General features: G+C 57.8%; 1 protein-coding gene across 2 annotated transcripts; it reads left to right on the top strand.

Annotated features, from left to right (window-relative positions):
• The first annotated feature begins 1,718 nt into the window (after nt 1–1,718).
• Nucleotides 1,719–12,137, top strand: LOC147646754 (maestro heat-like repeat-containing protein family member 7). 2 transcript variants are annotated; one of them, XM_086872978.1, is made up of 18 exons: nt 1,719–1,953; nt 2,234–2,290; nt 2,575–6,770; nt 6,870–7,025; nt 7,296–7,360; nt 7,478–7,627; nt 7,816–7,964; nt 8,289–8,436; nt 8,686–8,873; nt 8,963–9,100; nt 9,383–9,497; nt 9,676–9,816; nt 10,008–10,184; nt 10,322–10,477; nt 10,641–10,742; nt 11,088–11,190; nt 11,471–11,527; nt 11,812–12,137. In XM_086872978.1, the coding sequence occupies exons 3-18, from the start codon at nt 6,647–6,649 to the stop codon at nt 12,009–12,011; spliced, it is 2,169 nt and encodes a 722-aa protein (XP_086729104.1). In that variant the 5' UTR covers nt 1,719–1,953; nt 2,234–2,290; nt 2,575–6,646; the 3' UTR covers nt 12,012–12,137. The 2 variants fall into 2 exon arrangements, with proteins under 2 accessions (XP_086729104.1, XP_086729103.1); XM_086872977.1 differs by lacking the exons at nt 1,719–1,953; nt 2,234–2,290 and having other exon boundaries at nt 5,900–6,770; nt 8,289–8,873.
• The last annotated feature ends 636 nt before the right edge of the window (nt 12,138–12,773 follow it).

Raw genomic sequence — 12,773 nt, 5'->3', positions numbered from 1 at the left:
GGGCTCATAACCGACCAGCAGAGCCTCAATCAGGGAATCGCCTAAAGGGTCCCAAGCTGACTGTGAAAAAATCGCTTCAACCACAGGGAAAAACCCCTCAATTCTCCCATACTCACACAATCGCTGAAAGTCAGCATATGAAACATCAATCCCTCTCTGATCAGACACCGCATGCCATATTTCCAGAACCAGGCCTTCGCTGAGAGAAAGCCCAAAACCATCCATAGCCACAGGCTAGACAGTACCCTGTAACACACGTGCAAGACACGTCGGGGTTCCCCAGATGTTACGGTTGAAGATGAATAGATCACATGGACACAGGTTGAGGTGTGGTGAAAGAAAGAGCAGAATTTATTTTTCCTCCCAGGATTTATAGGCTTCTGACCAAGGCCAGGGATTGGATGGTCAGGATAACACTTTCTCACTGCACTGGCCATGAGAGATGCCCATCACAAGATGTGTAACAGAAAGAATGTACACATATCTACGCTTACAGTTACTCTCCTGGGAAAGTCCTTAGAAAACTATGTCAGCAAGCTCAGAAGATGAGTTTTCAGGGTGACAGTCTATCTCAAGGCCATTTTCATCTTGGGACATCACTTATCTTCCAGACTACATCCTGTACCTCAATTTTAACATGTAACATCTGTAAAGCGCTGCATCTGCCTTGTAACACTGATTCTTTTGATTGCTTCGAATAATAACTTCAATAACAGTTACTATTTAGTTAGGACAAATCAATTCCATTTACTGCAATCCCGCATTTCTCTTTTTGACCACATTGATTCATGCTTTTAAAAAAAACCAACTTGAATCTTAGTATTTTTTCTATATTCTCAATAATCTCATTTTTTGCATTCACTTTATTTCCATTTCTAATTTCTTTAACATTTCTTGTGCTGCATCAAGTTTTTTCCACTCTCTCTCAAATTTGGTTAACATTTTTTTGAGCTATTATAGTTACTTTCTGTTCAGTATTCCTTGAATTACTGAATGGATTATGGAATCATACAAGGTAGAAACAATAATCTTAAGGTAAAACACAATATCAAAAATTTTAACTTTTTCCATTATGTACTTTATAAAGGTTATCTCACCAATCAGTCTTCAGAAGAGAATTCCATTTTTGAACGGGTACATGTGTTACTCTTTTAATTTCTTCAGCAATTTTCGTGATGGCTTCTCCATGATCATTTATTTCCACACAACATTCAGATTCATTAAACTTTCTACAAACTCCCCCTACTTCAGTTAACAGATAGTCCAGGCCCATTCTGTTTTGATCTACTCATGCTCGCATTTGTGAATGTTGCTTGGCCAGCAACTTTAGGGCAGTAGAGGTATGGTTTAAAATGACTTTAACTACTGCTTGGAGCCTTATGAAGTGATTCAAAAGATAACATATTCCTCCTGGACCTCAGTATAACGAAGAAGGAGGGTTGTATAACTCCTAAGGTACGGGATCTTTTCCACTTCTGAGGTAATTCCCTATACACTCTTGGCTCACAAATCCAATATATTATGTCAGGGGCTTTCCATTTGTTACTTGTTGTATCTGGTCATTCTCAATAGAATTTTAGGTCACTTATGGATTGCTAAGGGTTAGCTCCAAGACTTTTATACTAGCAGAACTAGCCGATGGAGCCCCGGCCCAGCGGGGCTGTGGGGCGAGATGGCTCCGCGGCTCCCTGGACAGCAGCCAACCCTCTGCCCCTTCCAGAGCTCGGCACCAGCGGCTGCTGGCCGGGCCTCAGGGCTGGCCGGGCATGGGAGGCTGGGGCTGGCTGCAGGTAGCGCCTGGCCGAGGGGCAGAGCCCGCGCCAACCCCTCCCTCCTGCCGCTCTCTCCAGCTGGCACAGGACAGGAACCGAGCGGCGGAGGACCTGCGCCGGGCCCTGCCGTACCTGCAGAGCCCACAGGAGCCCCTGCGAGCGGCGGCCATCAGGTTCATCGGTGAGCCACGAGCCCGGGCTCCCTCCCCGCCCCGCCACAGCTCGGCCCCGGCCCCGGCTGCTGCCCCGGCAGCGGCACCCGGGCCCCACGCCCTGGAGCCCTGCCTCCCCTCGGGGCTGCTGCTGCCGGCCTCTGGCAGCCGTGCCCTTGGGCTGAGTCAGGATGCGGCACGGGCCCGGGCTGAGCCCTGCCGGGGCGGGAGGGCGTATGAGCACAGGGCTGGCAGCGCCGCTGGCAGGGAGCTGTGCCGCTGGGGCCCTGACAGGCTCTGTGTTCCCAGGGATGGCCGGGCGGCTCCTGAGGCGGCAGAAAGAAGACCTGCAGCTAATTTACAAATGTGAGTGAGGGCAGCGGGCTGTCAGCGGGGCTGCTGGGTGGAGCTGCAAGTCCTGGACTGTCTGCGAAGGTCTCTGCTCAATGTGCGGATGAGGGGCGGCGTGGGTGGATCACTCCGAGGTTTCACGTGGGGCATTCGTGGCCAGCAGCTTCGGGCTGATCCCCTTGGTCCCTGCTCTCTGCTGGCCATGGCAAGAGCCGGCTGGGATGGCCCTGGCCGGGGGCTCTCCGTGGGCCTCCGCAGGTCTGGGAATCTGACCGTGGCTCTGTTCATCTCTCTTCCAGCCCTTAAGAACGTGGTTTGTGACACCAGCCCTGCCATCGGAAACCTGGCAATTCAAACATTTTACATCACCCAGGCAGTAGAGACGGCTCGATATTCCATCTTGGAGAACCTGCAAGTTGAGCTGCGCAGGGCATGGAGGACACGGCCTCGTCTGTTGGGCCTCAGCTGGCTGCGCTGCTGGAGCTCTGCTGGCAACTGACCCGGCAGGCTCTGTCTGCTGGGGCCACCTGAACCAGCAGAGATTTTTTTTTGTTTCTTAAATATTGTTCTTTTCTTCTTTTCATTTTCTTTTAGGATATAAATATAGTATATATTATAATAGGCAGTCACTTCCCAAGACCTTTATCTTGCTGCCCATGGTGTACAGGGCATAGAGGAAGCAGGGAAAATGTGATTCCACTTGGGGAATCACAGCTCAGCAAGCTGCCCAGGCATGCAATGGTGCAGGGAAAATGGCCAGAAACCCTTGGCCTTTGGTGGTTCTGCTGAAGGCACAAACCCTGTCTCAGCCAGGAAGCGCCGCCATCTGTGTCCTCGTGCCCGTGTGGTGCTGGCTGGGTTGCTGAGGGCTCCCACGTGCCTCTTGATCCTGCTCCTCTGGAGCTCCTGTGGGGCTGTGGCGCTGCTGCCGGGCTGCACTGGGGGAGACTGTGAGGGAACAGGGCACTGGGAGGCTCTAAATGGATGAGGGTCTGTGGAGGCCCAGGCGGGACAAAAGCGTGGGAAGGCGTGAGGGGCATGTGTGGAGGCTGGAGGCTCCAAAGGGGACAGGAGGCCCCTGAAAGGCCGGACCGGTGGGAAGACCTGAGGAATTGGGTGTCAGAGGGCATAAGCAGCCCCCGGGCAGCCACCTTTTTCCTGACAGCCGGCCGACCTGGCACTTCCCCAGAATGTCTCCCAGGCCTGCAGCAGAAGCCCTCGAGGCTGGGACAACACCCCTCCAGGAGGGTGCGGACAGCCCAAGGTGTGCCCAGGCTGGGCTGGCTGGGGACATGCAGGGCAGGGGGGTGCTGCCGGCCCATGGCCACTGGGTGCCTGCGATAAGGGGCAGTGGGCAGAGGCAGGGCTGGCCGCCAGCCCGGGCCCTCGCGGCTGCCCAGGACACGGTGCTGTGACTGAGGCTCCCCTGACACAGAGCTCGGGGTCCGCAGAGCTGCTGCCACCAAGGGGAGGGTGGTGATGTCTCCTCCAGCAGGGCTGCCCAGTCGCTGCTGCTGAAGCGACTCAGGAGCCCACAGAAACAGCAGCAGAGTGTGCACAGGAACAGCAGCAGAGTGTGCACAGGAACAGCAGCAGAGTGTGCACAGGAACAACAGCAGCCCCAATGTCGGCACCTGCACAGTGAGGCGTCCGCAGCAGCCGGGTGCCAAACCGGGGGAGGCTGTGGGCACAGTTGCCTTTGGTTTGGCAGAAGGCTTCAGCAGAATTGGCCACAATGGCTTTCTCTTCACTTGCCAGCCTCACAGCAACGCTTGACAGCTTCAGCTGCAGCCTGTGCCCCTGACTGACTTGGATGGCCGTGCTTGAGGGCGGGCTCGCCTTCCACACTCAGGTGTCCCAAGGCAGCGGCATCAGCGCCATCGTGAGAGAGAGAGTAAGAGACTCTGATGGGACATGAGCCCTGTGCTGCAGCTGCCCTCCCTCTCTTCTGTCCAGGCACCTTAAAGACACATGAAACAAAATCCTGGACTTGCTTGGAACAAAGGAGTAAACAGCATGCACTGAAAAAAAGCAGGGACTTACATGGCTTAGTTTTCCACTCCACTTGGAGAATCACAGAATCTCAGAACATTTTGTGTTGCAAAGTATCATAAACATCATCCACTTCCAACCACCCTGCCATGGGCACAGGTGGTGTGCAGACACAACTGTCACTAGAATTGGAAGAACACTTCTCCATGTTGACCTTTTCCTCTCCTGGATTTCAAGCAAAGATGAAAAAATCATCTGGTGAATCACAAATGAATATTGTAGCTCACAGAACTGGGAGCAGGAGTCTCCTGTGGCCCACGGTGTGTCCATTCAGCCATTGTTAGATCGTCCAGTTGGAGCTCAGCCCGGTGCAGCCCAGGCACAGGCACCAGGCTGGTCCATTTCAGCATCCCAAAGTCTTTGTGGCTCCCTGTGCACCCATTGCTTCCTGAATCCATTCTTGAATTCCAAGTTACTGCTGTGCAGGACATGAGAACACAGGAATAGCTTGTTTGGCTCATTCTTGTGTTTGCTGCTCCTGCCTAAAGGAATCATCAGGACTATATGCTGATGTCATGGTATAGCCCAACAGCAAAGACTTCTTCTGTAGTGTCTAAAACTAAAACCTTGTGTGACTGTTCAGACACTCTAAAATCCAGGGTGAAGATGACAGCTTTGGTATGGAAGAATCCTAGAAATTTTGACATGTGATTTTTCTAGTCAAGGATTTGAATGCCAATGTGGAAACTACAAAAATCTTCAAACTGGTTTTCATTGGCAACCCCTTTGAAATGGCATCAGCATACCTACAGGGGACAGGGTGTGACAGCGGGGACAGTACTTGGCAATTCATGGCTTCAAGTGTGGGAGATAAATATTTTGCCCGGGTTCAACCTGAAGTTCAAGTTTTCCCAGGATTTTGATTGATTGGTCATTGCAGGTCAATTTAATAAATGCAAAAGGATGGAAAAGCACAATTTCTGGAGATTGTGCACTAGGGAGAAAATAGGAAGAAAACCTTGAAAACAGTCGGCAGGCTTTGGAAAAATTCTAAAAAGATGTGGGCTTTGGCTGCCCTCTGGCACAGAAGCCCCCCAGGGGTACAGGTCTCTGGGGCAGGAGACGAGTGCCAGCACTGCCAGGGCTCGGGTGGGGTGGCAGGTCTGCCTTGGCGGGGACTCTGCCACACCTGCTGATTTCAGTGCTGGCCGGGGCCCCAGGGCTCAGAGCAGCATTCGTGCCCTGGCCCACTCGTTCCTTGTCTGTGTCACACCTGCAGGTTTAGAATGGCCACCAGCTGGGACGTGTCCCAAGGAGGCCGTGCCAGCTTCTGTGCAAGGCCCTGTGCCCTTCCTGCTGCGGCTGCGTCAGCAGCCCTGGGGGCTCCTTCTGCTGCCCTGAGCCTGCAGAGCAGGGCAGGGTTGGCTGATGGTTTGAGGCATTCCTAAAGATCCTGTTGGGCTGTCTTAGACCCTTTGGGCAAGAGATTCCTCCCAACCTGGGCCATTTTTGGGGGGATGGGGGCAGGGGGAACCAGGGCAGCTGGCAGGGTGCGTGAGGGCCCTTTGTGACATATGGTCACCATGGGATGGAAAGGGACAGGGTGTCAGAGGGCCCTTTGTGACATGTGGTGGCATAGGAGCTGGCGGTGACAGGACCACGCCACAGTGCTCGGTGCACGCGACGGGACAGGACGCGTCAGAGCGGTGCTGTGAGGAGCCCCCGCACAGCACACTCGTTTGTGTCGGACCCGGAGCTTTTCCGAAGCGTTATTCCAACAGGTGACCTCGAGGCCAGACCACAGGGCTTGCTGACCTGTGGCCTTGCCGAGGCTTCTTTCTTAAGGTTCTGTCAAGGGCAGACCGTGGGACTTGGTGACCCGGGGCTTTTCCGAGGTGTCGCCCATCCCTGCAGTCACTGCCCTTGAGACCAGACCTCAAATCTTGACGAGGAGCCTCCTGTCCTTGTGGCAGGAGCCCTCAAGACACAAGTGCACGACTTGCTGTCCTGCCGTCTTGCCAGGACTTGAGTCTTGCAGGTGCCTTCCAGGCACGACTGCAGCACTTGCTGACCTGTGGCCTTGCCGAGGCTTCTCAAGGTTCTCTCAAGGCAGACCGTGGGATTTGGTGACCCGGAGCTTTTCCGAGGTGTCGCCCATCCCTGCAGTCACTGCCCTTGAGACCAGACCTCAAACCTTGACGAGGAGCCTCCTGTCCTTGTGGCAGGAGCCCTCAAGACACAAGTGCAGGACTCGCTGTCCTGCCGTCTTGCCCGGACTTGAGTCTTGCAGGTGCCTTCCAGGCACGACTGCAGGACTTGCTGACTCAGAGCTTTTCCGAGCCATCTCTCCTGCAAGTAGCTATAAATCCAGTCCCTGCCATGGAGCAGCGACCCCCAAGAGTGCCCAAGTTGGCCTGGGTTGAGGAGGAGGAAGGAGAAGGCCCTGGAGCTGTCCTGGCACAGGAGACTGAAGAGGTGCAGGAGTTCCAGGCACCACAGGAGGGTGAGTTGCAGAGCTCGGCCTTAGGGCTAGCGCCTGTTGCCAGCTTGGCCCCATCCCATTGCATGCCATGCCATCCCCTGGTGCTGTTCCTATGGAAAGGATGGGAGAGTGTTGAAGATGATATGGAGCAGCAACCCCCAAGAGTGCCCAAGCTGGCCTGGGTGCAGGAGGAGGAGGAGGAAGAGGAAGAAGGCCCTGGAGCTGCCCCAGCACCAGAGACCGAAGAGGTGCAGCAGTTCCGGCCGCTGGAGGAGGGTGAGTGGCAGAGCTGGGCCACAGGGCTGGTGCCTGCGGCCATCTTGGCCCCATCCCATCCCATTGCATCCCATCTCATCCCATCCCACCCTGTCCTGTGGAGACACACCCATGGACAGCATAAAAGAGGGGCTGGGGCTGCCCCCCCAGCAGTGGCCGTGCTCCATCCCCTGGGGCATCCGCGGGGCTGTCCCTGCCTGGGGATCGCAGGGCTGGGCTGCGTTCTCCGGCCTCTCCCGCAGCCCCTCAGCTCTGGCTGCTCTTTGCCAGATGCAGCCATGGCCCAGACACAAGAGCAGGACCTTGGCGGTGGCCTCTTCCGCAGAACAGCGCAGGTACCTGCAGCCATCCCCAACTGGGCTGGGCCTGCTGGCACTGCTCAGCCCAGCAGCACGCCTGGAGCACTCCATGGAACATCCCCGATGTTTCTGTCTCCTGCCCTTCTCCTACAGCTGGTTTGCAGCTTCATCAAGAGAATTCGGGAAGAAGGGACCAGCGCCATGGCCACTGGGCTCAGACCTTATTCATACATCTTCAACACCAAGGCCACTGCTGCCCTGCTGGATATGCTTGTAGAGGAGGGTTTTTACAGTCAAAAGCAAGTAAGCAGCCTGTGGCCAGGGTTTGATCCTCCAGGGATCGCTTGGCCTCCCAAGCCACGCTTGCTGATCACTCAAAGCCTTTGAGGCCATTGCAGCGTGCTGAGAAGTGAAGCACTTCTCTGGGGAAGCTGGGGACATTCCTGACTCCCTGTGGCAGCTTTCCAAGTCTCCCCTTGTGCTTTCTCCAGGTGCCTGCCATGGTGAGGTACATCCACCAGTGGCTCATGGCCAATCAGTTCTCTGAGCACAGGCTGAACAGGACCCTGCTGGATCTGAGCGAGGCACAGCCCGCTGACGTGGTCATTGCTCTCCTGCGTGTGGCCCCAACGTGTGACAGGTACGGGGCCCACGTGCCCAGAGGGCTCAGGGCTCCTCAGCCCATCAGCCTGCACAGCCTGGCCCAGGTGTCTGACCAACAGAGACTTCCAGGGTCCTGTCTACCTGGGACCTTTCCCAGCCCTGCTACATCGGTCCCCGAGCCTGCTGCCATGCCATGGCCCTCAGGGCCCTGTCCCCACAGGGCTGGGCTGCCTGGCTGCTGCTGCTGGCGAGGGGCAGCAGGCAGAGGCAGAGCTGGCAGCAAGCTCAGCTCCCCCCCACTGCTGCCCAGGCCACGGGGATGTGTCTGAGACCCCCGTGAGACAGAGCTGTCGCCCCGCAGAGCTGCTATGACCATGTGGAAGACCATCTTGTGCTCGCCCAGGACAGCGGAGCGGGCATACCGGATAGTCCTCGATGTGCTGGGGAACTGGCCAGAGCACAGCACGCGCACCTCTGATGGAGACAACACGGGTGTCTTTGCCCTGGCTGTGAGTTTCTGCAACTGGCCTTTGCTCAGCCCATGGCAAGCCACCTCTTCAGCAGCTCTGTTTCCTCCTTCCCCAACTGCATCTCCCTGCCTCAGGCACTGGGCTGAAACCTGGCCTAGGGGCAGCTTCAGGGGCACCAGGCGTGGAGCTCCCCAGGGGTTTCCCCTGACCGCTCCCTGCCACACTCAGGCCCTGCCACCCGCACACCTCGGCACTGAGCGCTGTCTCAGGGTTCTCTGTCCTCTGCAGGCAACTGTGCTGATGTGGAAGATCCTTCAGATGCCCTGCGTCCCACATGTAGTGACGGTGCATTTCCCCCGCCTCTTTGTGCATCTGCTCTTCCAAGTGTTCTTCAGCACTTTGGAGATGCCAGAGGATCTCAATGCCTTCTGGAAGGGATGCCAGGAGCAACACAGCCTTGCCATCAGCCCCAACAGGTGCTCTATCCCACTCCTCCTGTCCCTGCCATGTCTCCACGGCACGAGCCAGTGCTCCCAGCGTGACCTGGGCTTTGCTGTGCACACAGCTTTGCAGTGCAGGCCCTGAAGTCCCTGCTGTGCCAAATGCATCGTGAGGAAGTGGTGGTGGAAATGGAACACAAGCGTGGCTGGGACAAGCTGCTCTCTGCTGACACCCACCACTATGCCGTGGGTCTGCTGGCCAGGTGAGACCCCCTTCTCCCCACTGCCTCTGGCATTTGTGCCCCGTGCTGAGGTTGCCCAACACAGTCCCCACTGTCGTGGGCCAGAGGGCCTCGTCACCGAGGGACGGCTAAGGAGACTGGAAAAGGCTGGGAAAGGAGGGTGCCCACAAGGAGTCACCTCCCCAAGGGCCCAGGTTCCCTATCCTTGCAGGATGGTGCTCAAAGATGTGAACTCTGTCAGTCAGTCCTGGGAGATGTTTGTCCTCCCAGCTCACAGTCTGGGCTACTTTTTCACCCTGGCAGGGAGATGTCGTCTGCCTCTATCCCCTTGTGTTCCCGCATCGTTCCCTACCTGCTCCAGCTGCTCAGCACACAGGAGGCACGCTGGGATCTGCCTGCCCTGGCATTCCTTGTGGAGGTGAGCCTGATGGCCAAAAGTGCCTCCCTGCAGAGCTGCCTGCCACCTCTCTGCCCTCTCATAGCTGCAGCTGCCTGGGACGGTGCCCATGCCTTGTGCTGCTGCCCGGGCCCTGTTTCCTGTCTTGTTTCTGGGCTCCTGCCGGCTGCCTCCCCTGTCACTGCCCTGTGCCTTTCAGATCCTGGACTACCTGGACTTGAGCGAACGCAGCGCTAACAGAGTCCTGGAAATCTTCTCAAGGCACCTGCGGAGTGAGAGCAGGGACAAGCGTCACCTGGCGCTCAGGGCCCTTTTCAAGTTGATTGACGATCCCTCGATGGTGAGAAGTGGGCAGTGGCTGAAGCTGCGCCGGGAAACGCAGTCCCTTGGGCTCGGCTGGGCTTCGGGCCCCGAGGCAGCTGCTGCCAGCTCTCCTGCCTCCTGCTTCTTCCTGAGTGCTTTGGGACAGGCCTTTGGCCTCTTGGCCCTGTGGCAGCAGGGTGGCGTTTCACAGACTTGTCTTTCACACAGGCTGAAAAAATGCGGAGCCTGACTGAAAGTCTTGTAGATTTCCTGTGGGATGCAGATGGAGAGATAGTCAGGATGACAGTCATGGTGCTCAGCTTTATCGTCTTGGACAAGGACATGCTGATACCCAGCCCCATTGCCCTGCAGCTGGCTGAGGCGCTCCTGCCACTCTTTGACCACGTAAGGCTCTGTGCTCCCAGCCGAGGCCACTGGCTGCTGCCCAGACACTTGGTGCCCTGGGGATTCTCAGGCCTGCGCCCTGCTGAGCCCCATGCAGTCAGGGCTGAGGTCTTTTTTCCTTCCTTCCTTTCATATAGAATAATAGCCAGGTGCAGCTGGTGTCCATATTATTCTTCCGATCATTGATGACTCTTCTAACAGAAAAGGAAAAAAAGGCCCTGAAGTCACACGTGCACCACAGCCTGCTGCCTCTCTTCTTCCACTGCCATGACGAGAACCAGCAGGTGGCAGAGGTGAGGATTCCTGGGCTGCTGCTGTCACCCGGGGAGGGGGCTCGGCCGCCTCCTGCCCTGGCACCTTGCCGGCTGCAGCTTCCTCCTGGCCTTGGCACACGAATGCGGGCGGGTCCTGTGTCCTGACTTGTGGGGCCATCTGCGGGTCTCTGCTGCTCTCCAGGCTTCTTGGGCAACGCTGCTTTGTGCGGCCGAGTTCCTGAAGAGGAGAGATCTTGAAAGACCTGTGAAAAAGAAGAAGCTGTGGATGATCACCGAGTGCCTGGTAAGGACGGCTTGGAAGGCCCAGCCTCAGCCTGGAGAAGCCCCCTGTCCCCAGCGCTCGGTGTGTGGGGCTGGCAGCTGCGCCCCTGCCCAGTGCTGCACCCGGGGGCCGCACGGCTTCTTCTTCAGGCTCCTGTGGTCCCGAGCCTGGTTCCGATGGAGCCCCGATCCACTGGGGCTGCAGGGCAGGGCGGCACCGCGGCTCCCTGGGCAGCAGCCGGCCCTCTGCCCCTTGCAGAGCTCGGCGCCAGCGGCTGCTGGCCGGGCCTCAGGGTTGGCCGGGCAGGCAGCGCCTGGCCGAGGGGCAGAGCCCGCGCCAACCCCTCCCTCCTGCCGCTCTCTCCAGCTGGCACAGGACAGGAACCGAGCGGCGGAGGACCTGCGTCGGGCCCTGCCGTACCTGCAGAGCCCACAGGAGCCCCTGCGAGCGGCGGCCATCAGGTTCATCGGTGAGCCACGAGCCCGGGCTCCCTCCCCGCCCCGCCACAGCTCGGCCCCGGCCCCGACTGCTGCCCCGGCAGCGGCACCCGGGCCCGGTGCCCTGGAGCCCCGCCTGCCCTCGGGGCTGCTGCTGCCGGCCTCTGGCAGCCGTGCCCTTGGGCTGAGTCAGGATGCGGCACGGGCCCGGGCTGAGCCCTGCCGGGGCGGGAGGGCGTGTGGCCACAGGGCTGGCAGCGCCGCTGGCAGGGAGCTGTGCCGCTGGGGCCCTGACAGGCTCTGTGTTCCCAGGGATGGCCGGGCGGCTCCTGAGGCGGCAGAAAGAAGACCTGCAGCTAATTTACAAATGTGAGTGAGGGCAGCGGGCTGTCAGCGGGGCTGCTGGGTGGAGCTGCAAGTCCTGGACTGTCTGCGAAGGTCTCTGCTCAATGTGCGGATGAGGGGCGGCGTGGGTGGATCACTCCGAGGTTTCACGTGGGGCATTCGTGGCCAGCAGCTTCGGGCTGATCCCCTTGGTCCCTGCTCCCTGCTGGCCATGGCAAGAGCCGGCTGGGATGGCCCTGGCCGGGGGCTCTCCGTGGGCCTCCGCAGGTCTGGGAATCTGACGGTGGCTCTGTTCATCTCTCTTCCAGCCCTTAAGAACGTGGTTTGTGACACCAGCCCTGCCATCGGAAACCTGGCAATTCAAACATTTTACATCACCCAGGCAGTAGAGACGGCTCGATATTCCATCTTGGAGAACCTGCAAGTTGAGCTGCGCAGGGCATGGAGGACACGGCCTCGTCTGTTGGGCCTCAGCTGGCTGCGCTGCTGGAGCTCTGCTGGCAACTGACCCGGCAGGCTCTGTCTGCTGGGGCCACCTGAACCAGCAGAGATTTTTTTTTGTTTCTTAAATATTGTTCTTTTCTTCTTTTCATTTTCTTTTAGGATATAAATATAGTATATATTATAATAGGCAGTCACTTCCCAAGACCTTTATCTTGCTGCCCATGGTGTACAGGGCATAGAGGAAGCAGGGAAAATGTGATTCCACTTGGGGAATCACAGCTCAGCAAGCTGCCCAGGCATGCAGTGGTGCAGGGAAAATGGCCAGAAACCCTTGGCCTTTGGTGGTTCTGCTGAAGGCACAAACCCTGTCTCAGCCAGGAAGCGCCGCCATCTGTGTCCTCGTGCCCGTGTGGTGCTGGCTGGGTTGCTGAGGGCTCCCACGTGCCTCTTGATCCTGCTCCTCTGGAGCTCCCGTGGGGCTGTGGCGCTGCTGCCGGGCTGCACTGGGGGAGACTGTGAGGGAACAGGGCACTGGGAGGCTCTAAATGGATGAGGGTCTGTGGAGGCCCAGGCGGGACAAAAGCGTGGGAAGGCGTGAGGGGCATGTGTGGAGGCTGGAGGCTCCAAAGGGGACAGGAGGCCCCTGAAAGGCCGGACCGGTGGGAAGACCTGAGGAATTGGGTGTCAGAGGGCATAAGCAGCCCCCGGGCAGCCACCTTTTTCCTGACAGCCGGCCGACCTGGCACTTCCCCAGAATGTCTCCCAGGCCTGCAGCAGAAGCCCTCGAGGCTGGGACAACACCCCTCCAGGAGGGTGCGGACAGCCC

Source organism: Cyanistes caeruleus, unplaced genomic scaffold (genome assembly GCF_971803275.1).
Source record: "Cyanistes caeruleus unplaced genomic scaffold, bCyaCae1.hap1.1 HAP1_SCAFFOLD_80, whole genome shotgun sequence".
In the NCBI taxonomy this organism is placed as follows: Eukaryota; Metazoa; Chordata; class Aves; order Passeriformes; family Paridae; genus Cyanistes; species Cyanistes caeruleus.
This window is presented reverse-complemented; position numbering and strand designations above follow the sequence as displayed.